Below are 14739 nucleotides of genomic sequence, written 5' to 3' on the forward strand. Positions count from 1 at the left end.
CCAGAAATCCACATCTCTCACTCCTCAATGGAATGGCCGAGAATCGAACCCGCGACCACCGAGGTGAGAAGCAAACACCAAACCAACCACTACTGGACTCTTAGGTTAATAACTCGCTAAAATGAGAAAATATCTTGGATGGTACTTCTGGCGCATTGCGCCAGGCTGGCGCTTCTGGCGCAATTTGCGCCAGGCTGGCGCTTCTGACGCTTTGCGCCAGGCTGGCGCTTCCTTCTAGTTCTTTTAAGCTTATGTGCCAGAACATCTGTGCCCTTATGGTACCCGACATCCTTCACGTGTTAATTCCGTTCTTAGTAGGAAAAAACTTTTATATACGTAGTATAGTCCATTCAGGGAAACAACTTCTGCCACTAAGAGAATGTTTCCCATCCGACTCACCCATCTTCTCTTGAGCAATATCCGATTCTAAAAAGGTTGTGTGCGCTTCTCGAAAGGATGAGAGAATTATATTATTTCGTGCTCTGCCGTATTAGACTCCTTTATAATACTGTCACATTGTGGTAAACAGCATTAATCTAGGAAACCTTTGTAAGGATACTAGGAATTCTGTAGTTAACCTCGGTATGCGCATAAGACTTGACCATACCGTAGTCTTAAAGTGAATTCTCTTCTACTACATTCATCTTCTCACTAAGCATGTACTCTAATAAGCCATGCTTTCGTAAGCATGAGAGCATCATATAATATAGAGTTCCGCTGCGTTAGAATCCTTTAATAATGTTACCTTCGGTAAACAGCATTGAAAGGTTGTAATATCTTTCTTATTGAAAGCTTCTTAGCAAAAGGCAGACAATATTTTATTTATGTTTGCTTAACTATCCCCTCAATCCGAGGCTGAAACCGCGATTGTAGGGGAGAGACACGGTTAGTTATTCCATCCCGCAGGAGAGAGACATGTAACCAACCACTCATGACCGACACCTACATGTTACTGCGTTGGTCTAATAAGGCGCGGATAGCAGTCTCCGTTAGCCGTCTGGCCTTACTCTTCCAGAGTTGCCAGCTACTCCATTAAATAAAGGAATCTTACAAAATTATCGAACTTCAGGAAGTTCTTATTAATGCATATTTAAGCGAAACAAGACTTCGATAAATCTAGAAGCTAAGTAGGTGTTGTCTTAACAATCCCTTTAAGCGTAGTCCTTCCTAGGAAAATTCTGGAAGGATACTGATAATTGAGTTGCTCTACAAAGAAGTAACTACGGTATGTGTGATTTGCCGTATCGTATTCTCATACAGCAGATACTCAACTACCTTCTTTCCCTGCCGAGGCAGATAAAGGAAAAATTTTACTGTCTTCGTTCTTTTTGTTAATAGAATGATAGAAAGAGTATATATATCTCCTTAAGGAAGGAAGTTAATCCAGGAACTCTTTAAATCTTCGTGATTTCCTCATAAATCGCGGAAGAGACAGAATTCCTGTTCGTCTGTAGGGTTTACGGAAGGAAGTAGATATTTCCTATCCGCCATCATACCCAAACGTCGATGAGATTCTTATAAGAAAAACTCCCAAAGCGCTTGCCTCTTCATAACGAGGGAAGAGCATGAATGAAGGAGTGTGTCCGCATTACTCAAAGAGGAGCCTCGCGACTGACCTCTCTCTCTTAAGAAGATTTGGAATATTCTGGCGCCTGGCTCCTTGTGCCTAGCGCCTGGATAGTTCCGCGCGCCTGGAATGTTCCGCACGCTAGAAAGGAGACTCGCTCCTGGAACGTTCGCTTGTGTGGAAGGTCCCGTGCGCCCTGATAGTTCCGAGCGCCTACTAGACCCCTTTTAGAAAGAGCCTCTTGCCCGGAAACGTTCAATGGAAGGATCGTTCTGATTGCCACTGTACTATAAGGCTCCTTGCTCTAGCCGTCTGTTTTTCTGTTGCAATTTGCGCCAGGCTGGCGCTTCGTCTTTGAAGGCGCCTTGCGCCAAGAAAAAATTTTCTAGAACGCGGCTCGCGCTCAGTTGCTAGAACGCGGCTCGCGTTTGGTTGTAGGAAGGCGGCGGCTCGCGCTAGTCTGTTTTCTGGAACGCGGCTCGCTGCTGGCTGTTGGAACGTGGCTCACGCTACCTTGCTGGAACGCGGCTTCCTAAGTTCCTGGCTGGCTCTTGCTCAGTGTTCTCTTAGTTTCCAGAGAACGCGCTAGATCATCAAAACCATATACATTCTTCGTCTTTTCGGATGTAAGATGAAGAGACGCACTTTTTTAAGGATGCCTTTTCAATGGCTATCCTTGGCAGTCTGGGACGCTCTACAGAACCTGCCGAGGGGACGCCTGACCGGTGGGGATTCTCTGAAACCCCCTTACGGCTTTCGACATTCCTTCTCCCCTGGGCTTGGGAGCTTGAAAGAGGTCTAGGCCTGGGAGCGAGACAGAGCCGATCAGACGCACCCTCCACTGCAATGGGGAACACTAGTAATCACTTCTTACCTTTCAATAGCTCGCATTTTGAGCCACAATCCTTGTCTTCAAATTGCAATTATGAATTTGAAGTTTCTGCGAAGTAAGAAGGTGATGAGGATGCAAAACTACTAGTACTGTTAATACTCTAATTGCTCGTTAGTACGAGTTTCTAAAAAAAACTTTTAAAAGAAACGTATCTAGTTACATGCTTTACTGACTCCCTAAAGTAGGAAGTCAGTATATTTCCTCAATCAATTCTAACACTTATTACACATATTAATGAATAAATATTAATATTTCCCTTTCTTGCAAACTATGTGAGTGTCTACCGAAAATTTCGGTAGTTACACGTCATATATTCTTCGAAATTTTTGAAGCCAAATTCATTAAAAAGTTAATAAAAGCGTATGCCGAACCAAAGACCCAGTACTTCCCTGCAAAAGACAGCCCAGAAGATCGATGGCGATGAAAAACGAAAATCAAGTCAGGAGGTAGCAACAACATATGTTGACACTACCGCGACAGAGAAAATCTGGTTCTAGAACGGGAACGGTTCCTATTCCTGCCACCCAGCGGCAGGGGGGTAGATCACCTGACCTACCTGCAGCGTGTGCCGCGAAATTCGAATTTCTGTCGGACGTCAGAGACATAAGCTAAGTATATATCTGCCGGGGAAGTTGCATGTACAAAAAAAAAAAATTGCTTGCCAGAGGACAAAACATTAAGCTCTATACCTTCCAATTCTTTATGCAGCAAATCCTTCTCTTGTTTCTCCTGGTTAATATTTTCAGTTAGCTTATCAGCTTGTATTGAGGCATCTTTAATTTGGTCTTGATGCTTCTGTAATTCTTTTTGTAATTCCTGTATTTTAGTTTCCTTTTCTTTCATTTCTTGCATGTTTACATTTACTTTCTCTTGGCCAGATTCCATTAACTTAATCTTCTGTTCGTGTTCTCTAATATCATTTTTTAAAGACTCATTTGTTGTTTCCATATTCTTTATCGTTTCTAAACTCGCAGTAAGTTTCGTTTCTAGTTCTTCTTTCTCCTTTTCTATGTCCATAATCTGAAAATATCACTGAGATTTTAGCCTATAAACAAAACATCAAAGCAAAACATAATGAGTAATGTAACACTATTACAGATAAAAAATTCTGAACAGTTGCTGCGAAATTACACTACAAATCTCGCTTGATAAAATTTTCTTTCTTATTAAGCAAACTAATAAAAGCAAAACACTAGTGACCATTGTAGAAAAAGCAAAATTTACTAAATCTAAGACGCCTGATCCATTTTCTCTCTATCATATCTGAACAAAGCTTACCAAGATGTGAGGCTTAGCCTAAAAAAAGCAATATGGATAAAGCATGACTATTGTTTCAACATCTACTTACTTTGCCTTGTAGCTCCTCTACACTAGTCCTAAGGCTTATTTCTAATTCCTCCATTTCAAAAGTCTTAGTAGCTTCCAATGCTCCTCTATCTTTCAGCGTTCGTTTAGCCTCTTCTAACTCCTTTTCCAACTGCCTTATCCTTTCACTGTCTGTAGCATTTTGATTCTAGTAATCCAAGATGAACAAACATTAATGGGATTCAAATAACTATGCAGGGGCATCAATACTTCAGAAAAAGCAGCATTCATCTAAAGGTGAAAAGCATATCTACCAACAAGATCAAGTATATAGCTCACCTGTAAGCATCAGAATGAAAATGATATTGTTAAGATACAATAAAGTTTTGTACATACTTACCTGGCAGATATATACTTAGCTATAGACTCCGTCGTCCCCGACAGAAATTCGAATTTCGCGGCACACGCTGCAGGTAGGTCAGGTGATCTACCGCCCCTGCCGCTGGGTGGCAGGAATAGGAACGATTACCGTTCTAGAACCAGATTTTCTCTTCCACCTGTCTCCTGAGGGGAGGTTGGGTGGGCCATCAATCGTATATATCTGCCAGGTAAGTATGTACAAAACTTTATTGTATCTTAACAATATCATTTTTGTACATGGAACTTACCCAGCAGATATATACTTAGCTGATTGACACCCTTGGTGGTGGGAAAGAGACAACTATTTACTGAATAGACAGGTAAACAACATACGTTGTAGGTAATAAATAAATAAAACCTTGGTTCCTACTTGATCAGGCGGAAGACTCCATGGCTAATGCCTAGGAATCTGCTTCGCCTCAAGAGCCTCAGCGAGGATGTGACCTATGGCTAAGAGTTCTTGTGGGTCTGTCGATGGGGTCTTATCCATTTACTCGACAGAGCCTCTTACATGACAATATGCTTATGCCTAGTGGCATAATTAAGGAGCACAACACCGATCCCGATCACCTGATCCTAACACGAGGGTTAGTGCTCAAGTTGAAGAGAGTTATCTACAAACTCCTTTCAAAACAGCCAAAGAAAAAACACGTTAAATAAAATTTAACTCATAGTTAAGGATCAGTATCTGCTCCCTATCCCAGCAATGTATCCGCAGACACGTATCAACCAAGAGAGAAGGATCCCTCGAAGGTTATCTTGACATCCTTCGGATAATGGGAAGTCAACACAGAGTTGCATCTCCCGTATGTGACAGCTAATATGTCCTTATGACATATTGTTAGGGAAAGAACAAGAATTCGGAAAAGCTCGCACTTCATGCGCTTTTAATTCTCAGCTGTTTGAAGGAATCATCAATGCACTTATCAAGTGCTTAGGAGATCACAATGTCTCAAAGAAGGCCAGGGCGTTCTTTGATATAGATCTCTTCTGGGTGAAGCCTGGAGCCTGGCTAGCGCTTCGTGCCTGGCAGGCGCCTAGCGCCTGTCTAGCGCCTCGCGCCTGGCTGGAGCCTTGCGCCTGAATGGCGCCTAGAGCCTGGGCTGGAGCCTCGGCCGCCTGGATGGCGCCTTGCGCCTGGCTGGCGCCTCGCGCCTGGCTGGTGCCTGATTGGCTCCTCCTTCCTGGCTAGCGCCTCGCGCCTGGCTGGAGCCTTGCGTCTGGCTGGTGCCTTGCGCCTGGAAGGCACCTGGAGCCTGGCAGAAGACTTCATGATTACTGTCTATGAGTCTGCATGCCTCAAGAGTTTCAGCGAGGTAGGGACCTATGACTGACAAACCCTTCTGGATCATGTCAATGGGGGCTAGCCCGCTTACACGACAGAGCCTTCTCGGATCGTGCCAATGGGGGCTGACCCACTTACATGGCAGAGCCTTACCTGTATCATATCAATGGGGACTAGCCCTCTTACATGACAGAGCTTTAGGTTTCTTTTTACTGGAAGGAGCCTTGCGCCTGGATGGATCCTCAATCCTGACTGGAGCCTAGCCTTGAAGGAGCCTGGCACCTGGATGGCGCCTGGCTGGCTTCTAGAGCCTGGCTGGCTCCTAAAGCCTGGCTGGCTCCTAGAGCCTGCCTGGCTCCTAGAGCCTGCCTGCTCCTAGAGCCTGCCTGGCTCCTAGAGCCTGCCTGGCTCCTAGAGCCTGGCTGGCTCCTAGAGCTGGCTGGCTCCTAGAGCCTGGCTGGCTCCTAGAGCCTGGCTGGCTCCTAGAGCCTGGCTGGCGCCTCGCGCCTGGCTTGGCTCCTCCACACTTGCTGGAGCTTCGAGCTTGGAAGAGTCTCTAGGCTGTCTGGCGATGTTCCACATCGGACACTCTTATATCTGTCCGATTTGTTCGCCTCTGGCGCATTTGCGCCAGGTTGGAGGCCCGCTCCTTCTCAGTATCCGACCATGACAGAGTTCCTTGGAACTGTCCACCTCTGGCGTTTTCGCCTGTATTGGCAATTTGGCGCTGGCTGGCGCTACATTGTCCGAGGAGTCCTGAAAACCAAAACCAAATAGTTTATCAGGAGACTGGAGAAGGGTGGAAGAAATTCTTCCCCTTTGAGCTTTTGGCCCCTGGCAAGGGGAGGTGATTTTAGTCAGCTACACCCAGTAGACGACAGGATATCTAACAATACGAGAGAGAAGAGTCTTCCTCCGAGGAGGATCCTCGTGAACACTTCTTTTGCTAACGAGATCTACTTCTTACATGTTGATGAGGTTCCTCGTTGCAGAATCTTCCCTATCCTTGCCCAAAGGAAGGGAAGGAGTCTGGAAGTCGAGAGACTGAGCTGAAATTGGGCGGAACCCTGATTTCTAGCTCTTATTGTATCCTTCTGAATACCTTCTGGGAAGCATTTTGAGCCCTCATCGCACCCCGAAGACTCTGTAGGCAAACGTTTAAACCATCTCTTCTTCTGTAGATGAAAATGTAAGTACCCTGCCTGGGCAACTAAACTTCTATCTGAAAGCGTTGCGTCAGGAATAGAGGGATTTAGTTCTTTTGCCAGACATACTATGCTGGCAAGAACCCATTGCCGAGTCTCCATTGAATCTGATGCGAGATTCCAATGCACAAAAAATCCACTTGTCTTCTTGGTCGTTTAAGGCTAAGAGAAACAAAGAATTCCTTCATAAACTTCCTCAAAGAAGTTTGATGAGGAGCAGTTCCATTTTGTCGGAACACGGAATCTGTGGCCACAAAAAAAAAAAAAAAAAAAAAAAAAAAAAAATCCCATTCGAAGTACATGATATCCTACTCTTGTCGTATTGCGGTATCGTATAAGATCCCGAAGATCTTAATCCTCTGTTATCTCTAATTCCCCTTGTAGAGACAGAGTATAGCCTTTTACTGCGTTCTTTGATAGCAGTTATATACATAGGTGATTCTTCCCTCTGAAAGTGAAGAAAAAACCTCGCTATGTGGTTCACAGAGGTATCAGAAGAGGACAGTTTCTATGTCTTAGCCATGACTATTGTCATTTACCTTGAAAAAACCTCTCATTCATGTCCACTTCTGGTCAGTCTGCACGCGGACAGACTCAGAGTGGAGAGGTTTTATAGGTCTAATTATAATAGATTCTGATAGAATATCCAGATACTCTTGGAAAAGCCTTACGAAACATGCTGTGAGAAGAACGTGACTTCTGTGAATCCAACCTCTCTAAGGCCAAAATGAGGCATACATCCTCTCTTCCTTTGACGCCCAATTATCTTAATATCTGTTAAGAATTTATAACTAGGGGAAAAAAGACTAAAGTTTATTCCCCTTCTTTAAATTTAAAGATGTCTTATATTGCTACCTCTCTTGGTTCGAGGAAAAAGAAGCAGTCTAAAGGAAGCTTGTTCGTCTTCTACCTTACAAAGAGATCTATGAAGAAGACTTTCCGCAGGTTCTCAACTCTTTTCAATAAATGTTAGACATACGTTAACAGTTATTATCTTCGATCGAGAAGGTTCTCACGGACATGCAAAATCTGGCATCGAACCTCTTAAGGATCGTTACGTTCCGTGTCTGTTCCCAATTAGGTTCTCTTTTGTTAACGCAAACAGGGGCGAAAAAAGAGATTCTTGATGCTCTTTGCGATATGAGAGAGTCGTGGAATTGGCCTAAGTGATTAAAATAAATCATTTCATCATTCCTTGTAAGCGACCCCTCTTCGATTGAATGGGTAACGAAATCAGGAACGAATCTTGCCGTTACCGAGCCTGCTGTCCGAGAGGCTACTGGACTCTTAGGTTAATAACTCGCTAAAACGAGAAAATATCTTGGATGGTGCTTCTGGCGCAATTTGCGCCAGGCTGGCGCTTCCTTCTAGTTCTTTTTAGGTTATGTGCCATAACATCTATGCCTTTATGGTACCAGACATCCTTCACATGTTAATTCCGTTCTTAGTGGGAAAAAACTTTTATATACGTAGTATAGTCCATTCAGGGAAACAACTCTGCCACTAAGAGAATGTTTCCCATCCGACTCACCCAACTTCTCTTGAGCAATATCCGAATTTAAAAAGGTTGTGTGCGTTTCTCGAAAGGATGAGAGAATTATATATATCGCGCGCTGCCGTATTAGAATCCTTTATAATACTGTCACATTGTGGTAAACAGCATTAATCTAGGAAACCTTTGTAAGGATACTAGGAATTCTGTAGCTAACCTCGGTAAGTGCATAAGACTTGACCATACCGTAGTCTTAAAGTGAATTCTCTACTACATTCATCTTCTCACTAAGCATGTACTCTAATAAGCCATGCTTTCGTAAGCATGAGAGCATTATACAATATAGAGTTCCGCTGCGTTAGAATCCTTTAAAAATGTTACCTACGGTAAACAGCATTGAAATGTTGTAATATCTTTCTTATTGAAAGCTTCTTAGCAAAAGGCAGACAATATTTTATTTATGTTTGCTTAACTATCCCCTCAATCCGAGGCTAAAACCACGATTGTAGGGGAGAGACACGGTTATTCATTCCATCCCGCAGGAGAGAGACATGTTACCGACCACTCATGACCGACACCTACATGAAACTGCGTTGGTGTCTAAGCAATAGCAGTCTCGTTAGCCGACTGGCCTTACTCTTCCAGAGTTGCCAGCTACTCCATTTAATAAAGGAATCTTATAAAATTATTATCGAACTCCAGGAAGTTCTTATAATGCATATCTAAGCGAAACAAGACTTCGATAAATCTAGAAGCTAAGTAGGTGTTGTCTTAACAATCCCTTTAAGCGTAGTCCTTCCTAGGAAATTCCTGGAAGGATACTGGTAATTGAGTTGCTCAGCAAAGAAGTAACTATGGTATGTGCTTATGATTTGCCGTATCGTATTCTCATACAGCAGATACTCTACTACAGATAGAGAAAGGATATTCTGGCGCCTGGCTCCTTGCACCTAGCGCCTGGAATGTTCCGCACGCTAGAAAGGAGACTCGCTCCTGGAACGTTCCGCTTGCGTGGAAGGTCCCGTGCGCCCTGACAGTTCCGAGTGCCTACTAGACCCCTTTTAGAAAGAGCCTCTTGCCCGGAAACGTTCAATAGAAGGATCGTTCTGATTGCCACTCTACCATAAGGCTCCTTGCTCTAGCCGTCTGTTTTTCTGGCGCAATTTGCGCCAGGCTGGCGCTTCGTCTCTTTGAAGGCGCCTTGCGCCAAGAAAAATTTTCTAGAACGCGGCTCGCGTTTGGTTGTAGGAACGCGGCTCGTGCTAGTCTGTTAGCTGGAACGCGCCTCGCTGCTGGCTATAGGAACGTAGCTCACGCTAGCTTGCTGGAACGCGGCTTCCTGGCAGCGGCTGGCTCTTGCTCAGTGTTCTCTTAGTTTTCAGAGAACGCGCTAGATCATCGAAACTCCAAACATACATTCTTCGTCTTTTCGGATGTAAGATGAAGAGACGCACTTTTTTAAGGATGCCTTATCAATGGCTATCCTTGGCAGTCTGGGACGTTCTACAGAACCTGCCGAGGGGACGCCTGACCGGTGGGGGTTCTCCCTAACCTTCCTGCGGCTGTCGACTTTCCTCCTCCACTGGGTCTGGGAGTTTGGAAGAGGTCTAGGCCTGGAAGCGCTACGGAGCCGATCAGACGCACCCTCCACTGCACTGGGAACACTATATTCACTTCTTACCTTTTTAGAGCTCGCCTTTTGAGCTCCATCCATTTATCTTCAAATTTGCACATATGAATTTGTAGATTCTGTGGAGTAAGAAGGTGATGAGGATGCAACAACTACTAGAATTGTCAATACTCTAACTGCTCATTAGTACGAGAGCTCTTAAAGCTTCTAAAGGAAGCGTATCTAGTTATATGCTTTCTGACTTCCTAAAGTAGGAAGTTAGATCTTATATTTCCTTCATCAAGTTCTAACACTTATACACGTATTAGTGAAAAAAAAAATCAATATTTCCCTTATTGCAAAATATAAGTGTCTACCGAAAAATTCGGTAGTTTCACGTAATATATTCTTCGAAATTTCGAAGCCAAATTCATTCAAAAGTTAATAAAAGCGTATGCCAAACCAAAGACCCAGTACTTCCCTGCAAAAGACAGCCCAGAAGGTCGATGGCGATGAAAAAACGAAAATCAAGTCAGGAGGTAGCAACAACGTATGTTGACACTACCGCGACAGAGAAAATCTGGTTCTAGAACGGTAATCGTTCCTATTCCTGCCACCCAGCGGCAGGGGCGGTAGATCACCTGACCTACCTGCAGCGTGTGCCGCGAAATTCGAATTTCTGTCGGGGAAGACGGAGTCTATAGCTAAGTATATATCTGCTGGGTAAGTTCCATGTACAAAAACAGAAAATCAAGGCACACCATGTAACAATGCATGATAGCAAGAAGAGTACAATCAACTCATACCTCAAGATCAGCTTTTGTTATGGACTCTTCTTCCAATCTGAAAGAGAAGTCGTCTAAATCTCTTTGCTTATCCTCAAGTTTCATTAAGAGGTCTTCCCTTTCCTTTTCTAACATTCGAATGCGCTCTCCAAGGTCGTGTAGCCTCTCTTCGGATTCAACTTGCAGCTATGTCACAAATAACAGTAAAAGAATAAAATCACCATTCTTAAACAGGGGTACATTTTTCTTTTTTTCTTAGCCAAATAATGTATCAAAATATATCATTTCTGGTCTTCACAAGAAACTTTCATCACATTTCATAAAAGAAATTGCTTTTAGTATTTCTTCAACATTTTACAGCTAGTCAAAGTAAATTAAATAAAAAACATAACATTTATGAAATGCAATATATGTCTGATTAAAACTCCCTAAAAATCTTTTTAAAAGTCACCTGGAGGAAGTGTTGAGGATATACTTTTACCTGTTCTAGTTGTAGCCTCATGTCTTGTGCGTCCCTTGTGGCTTCATCAGTCTGCGCAGCCATGCGGGCAACTTCTGCCCTTTCCAAATCTCTCTCTCTCATCAACTGATCAACATGCTGAGTTTTTTCAGTGAGTGCCTCCTAACGAATTAAACAAAAAATGATCAGTTATTCTAAACACTATACAACATGCAATATAAAGGAAAACAACATTCCATACTTACTAGCTTTGTAGGCCATGGTAAAACTTGATAACTCCAAAAACAGAAATAAAATTAATAAAGGATACAGTGCACATATACTTACTTTTAGCAGTACAACAGGCAAATAAATATGTGAGTACAATGAAGGAAATAAAGTCATCTACCTTCCATTTCTTCTCCAGTCATCCAGCATAGGTTTACATGAAGATTCCCAAAGCCAATATATTTGTCTTTTACTTCACCATAAAAATAATTATAAGTGCAATAACTGCATTGTGATCTATTCCCTAAAAGTTATTAGTTTTGGATTCAGTAACTGCTTCTCCCTGTACAGATATGGCCTGATTTTATTTTTTAGATGTGATTATAAATATAAAAAGTGCATAAATCATCAATTTTCTTATTTAATGTAACAAACTTAATGCTTTAGTCCTTAGCGTAGTAAAGACAGCATATATACCAATAACTGTGTCAATATTAAAAAATTAATGACATATGGATAAAAGACCAATTTATGACAAAATAATACAATCAATAAGGAATACAGAGTATTATAGCCAACAACTTACATTTCTATCCAACACAAAACGTGAACCTTTCTTTACTTTAACGAGATACACTTAGATAAAAAGGATACGAAAGCCTTAATCATGAATACTAAGTCTTGCAACCCTACACAACAAACTAAACAAAAGTATGAGATTACTTGAAGTAACAATTTCAGAAGCATGCAAGAGGGACATTCAAAACTCGACAAAGAGAAAGGCTACATGACTTTATTTAATATACCATTGGATATAACATGGATGTTTCCCAACAACAGTAAAACTTGTGTCCACATCACACCAAATCTGAAACTTCCAAATGAAGGATTTTCCTAAATTTATATGTTAATCAATGAACTACATTAATCATTGAACTACAATATACTGTATAAGCAAACTGCACTATATTTCTATAATAAAATCTTTTCATTAAAATAAACTATCAACATTATAACTTAAAATTATCTCTTAAACTATCATCCTTAAAAATTATCCTTGGTTATCACTGCATGTCACTTGCAGCACTGTACTCTATTCAACTATGACAGTATGTACTGTTCTATAGTATCTTTACATTCTTAAAAAATTTGCTCCTAATACTAAAATCATTTCTACCTTACGCAAGCTGTCAAGTAAAATATCAATATCAATGTATAAGATGCAAAGCTTGTGAGAGGAAGGCTGATGAAAAGTGAAAATGAACAACCAGATGTCTTAATCACCAGGCAACAACCATGGACCACACACACTAATAATATGCCAAGAAGATAAAACTACATGAAACAAAACTAAGATCAGGGAGTTTTATTTCAACCCAGAAATTATATAATTTAGCTACACTCTTCAGGCAAGTCTTTTCTCCTCTAGTCTTCACAAATTTTTCCTAAAAATAAGAACTTTACTTCAACATGTAATATTTAATACCAACAATGTATATCGTTATATGAAATTTATCTACAAAGTCTCTTCCAGACAGAAAAATACAAAACCTGAAAATTTCTTTGTCATATTCAAAGTTTTTACTTTAAAGAAGACTTCAATAGTTTGTCAGAAACAAACAACTTACCATGCAATTCCTAAAATCAATATTGACTCCTTACAACTTAAAATCCAGCTGAAAAATCTACTAATGCATGTACTACTTTGTAGTGCCCACACATTACTATAAAAAATAAGGGCAGAATAGTGAAAACTAAAATATTTAAACAATGAATCCCTGTCTACTTATAATTTACCAGTTTCCCTCGCTACCTGATCATCTTTTCATAAAAAAGTACTGCCTGGAATTTTTTCTTATACAGATTCTACACATCTTACATGCATATTATCACAATCATGTACCTATTCTTCTTTTGTCTTTATACCCAACCTCAAGGAAGAACTATTCTACTCCATAACTCAATATGCCCTTACAAACCTACAGTACAATGCAACATGAAATCATTTATTTTGAGCTAACAGACAGGATTCAATTATTTCCTCTTCAAAGCGAAACACTATTGGTATGTGTGATTACATGACATGATTACATTACAAAACTTCTGTCAGTATCATTAAAGAGAGCATCCTTCACGCACATTATCTTATTAATCTGAAACTACCAATGAAGTAACAAGATCAAACTCTGCAACATTAACCCTTTGAAGTTCTAATGGCATCAACTAACATTGTAGCACAACCTTTGAGGTTCTCTTTGAAATTCTAGCGTGTTTCAACTCCAAATTTTGATTTATATTTGCTTTTCATTTCTCAATATATATAGTTTAATAATTTGTAAGCATCCTGCTTCAAAATGACACTATAAACAGCATCATACCATGAAAAAAACACTTAGTGAGTGATATATGAGGAATATTTTTATGCTGGGACAAGTTACCCAATTAATTTCAGAGTTAATAATACACTTTACCCATGTACATGTTACTATGGTAGTGCGTCCTTCCAAACAGAGAAATTATTAGCTGACACAAGATAAATCATAAAGCTAGGTGGTTTGTGCAGACCAAAGAAGCTATAAGAGAGAGAGAGAGAGAGAGAGAGAGAGAGAGAGAGAGAGAGAGAGAGAGAGAGAGAGAGAGAGAGAGAGAGAGAGAGAGAGAGAGAGAGAAAATATCATTTAGAAGAAAAGTAAAAACAGAATTACTGAATGAGGTAGACAATAAAGCTGAAAATTTTAAATGCAAAAAACCATACAATTTTAAAGATCATACTGCTTCAACAGATTAAAAAAATAAAATTTTTAATATTAAGCACTACAGTATAAGTAAAACTAATGGATGCACTACTGTCAATGGAGAGCTGTCGTCAAGAGGAACGTTAGGCGAAATTCACCATTTCCCTTTATCTTAGCTAGGAAATGTACCTGTATCAAGCTTATTTACATGTAATAATCAGAGTACTTTACTCTATAAACAATAACCTTAGGATCAAACTGCATTTACACATACACACTTTACATACATACATACATAAATGATTAGCAAAGTTTTGAAATGAAGAAAATCATGAGAAAGAATCAATTAAAACAAAAGATGTTAGGTCAGAACATGTAATAAGAAAATTTTTCTTTAAAATGTTTTTTACTGAGATTGGTGGTTTGAAAGGAATATTATGATAGTTTTCAACTGTTGTTTTCATTTGGAGCTGTTAAGATGTACTTCGGCTATGTACAGTATACTGAATGCAAGTACAAAATTTGTGCAAAGAAAGTAAAACTGCTGCCAACTTTAAATCATGAGCACCTAGTGAAAACTCATGTATATTATGCTAAACTTTTCAATGTATTCAGTTAATGAAACGTAAAATTGGATGAAATTTCAAAGAAGCAGAGTATTATAAAGCGCAAAACACAAGAACCAGAGAAGGGAAAACATAGAACGACATCCCGTTAGTAATTGAGAAGAATCTTCTAACTTAAAAAGAATTAGAGTTTCCCCAACTGAAAACTATG

At 40.6% G+C, this 14739-nt stretch overlaps 1 protein-coding gene across 9 annotated transcripts in view; it reads right to left on the reverse strand.

Moving 5' to 3' along the window:
• LOC135204045 (CAP-Gly domain-containing linker protein 1-like) overlaps window positions 1-14739 on the reverse strand; it is a 273397-nt gene that overhangs the window by 72352 nt on the left and 186306 nt on the right. For 8 of the 9 annotated variants that reach the window (XM_064234002.1, XM_064234000.1, XM_064234001.1 and 5 more), the window contains 4 exons: window positions 11042-11182; window positions 10582-10746; window positions 3808-3972; window positions 3149-3479 (listed from right to left, as the gene is read on the reverse strand). In XM_064234002.1, coding sequence (XP_064090072.1) covers window positions 3149-3479; window positions 3808-3972; window positions 10582-10746; window positions 11042-11182 — 802 coding nt within the window. The remainder of the gene's footprint in view (window positions 1-3148; window positions 3480-3807; window positions 3973-10581; window positions 10747-11041; window positions 11183-14739) is intronic. The other variant, XM_064234003.1, reaches the window with a different exon arrangement.

This window comes from Macrobrachium nipponense, chromosome 44 (assembly GCF_015104395.2).
Source record: "Macrobrachium nipponense isolate FS-2020 chromosome 44, ASM1510439v2, whole genome shotgun sequence".
Classification (NCBI taxonomy): Eukaryota; Metazoa; Arthropoda; class Malacostraca; order Decapoda; family Palaemonidae; genus Macrobrachium; species Macrobrachium nipponense.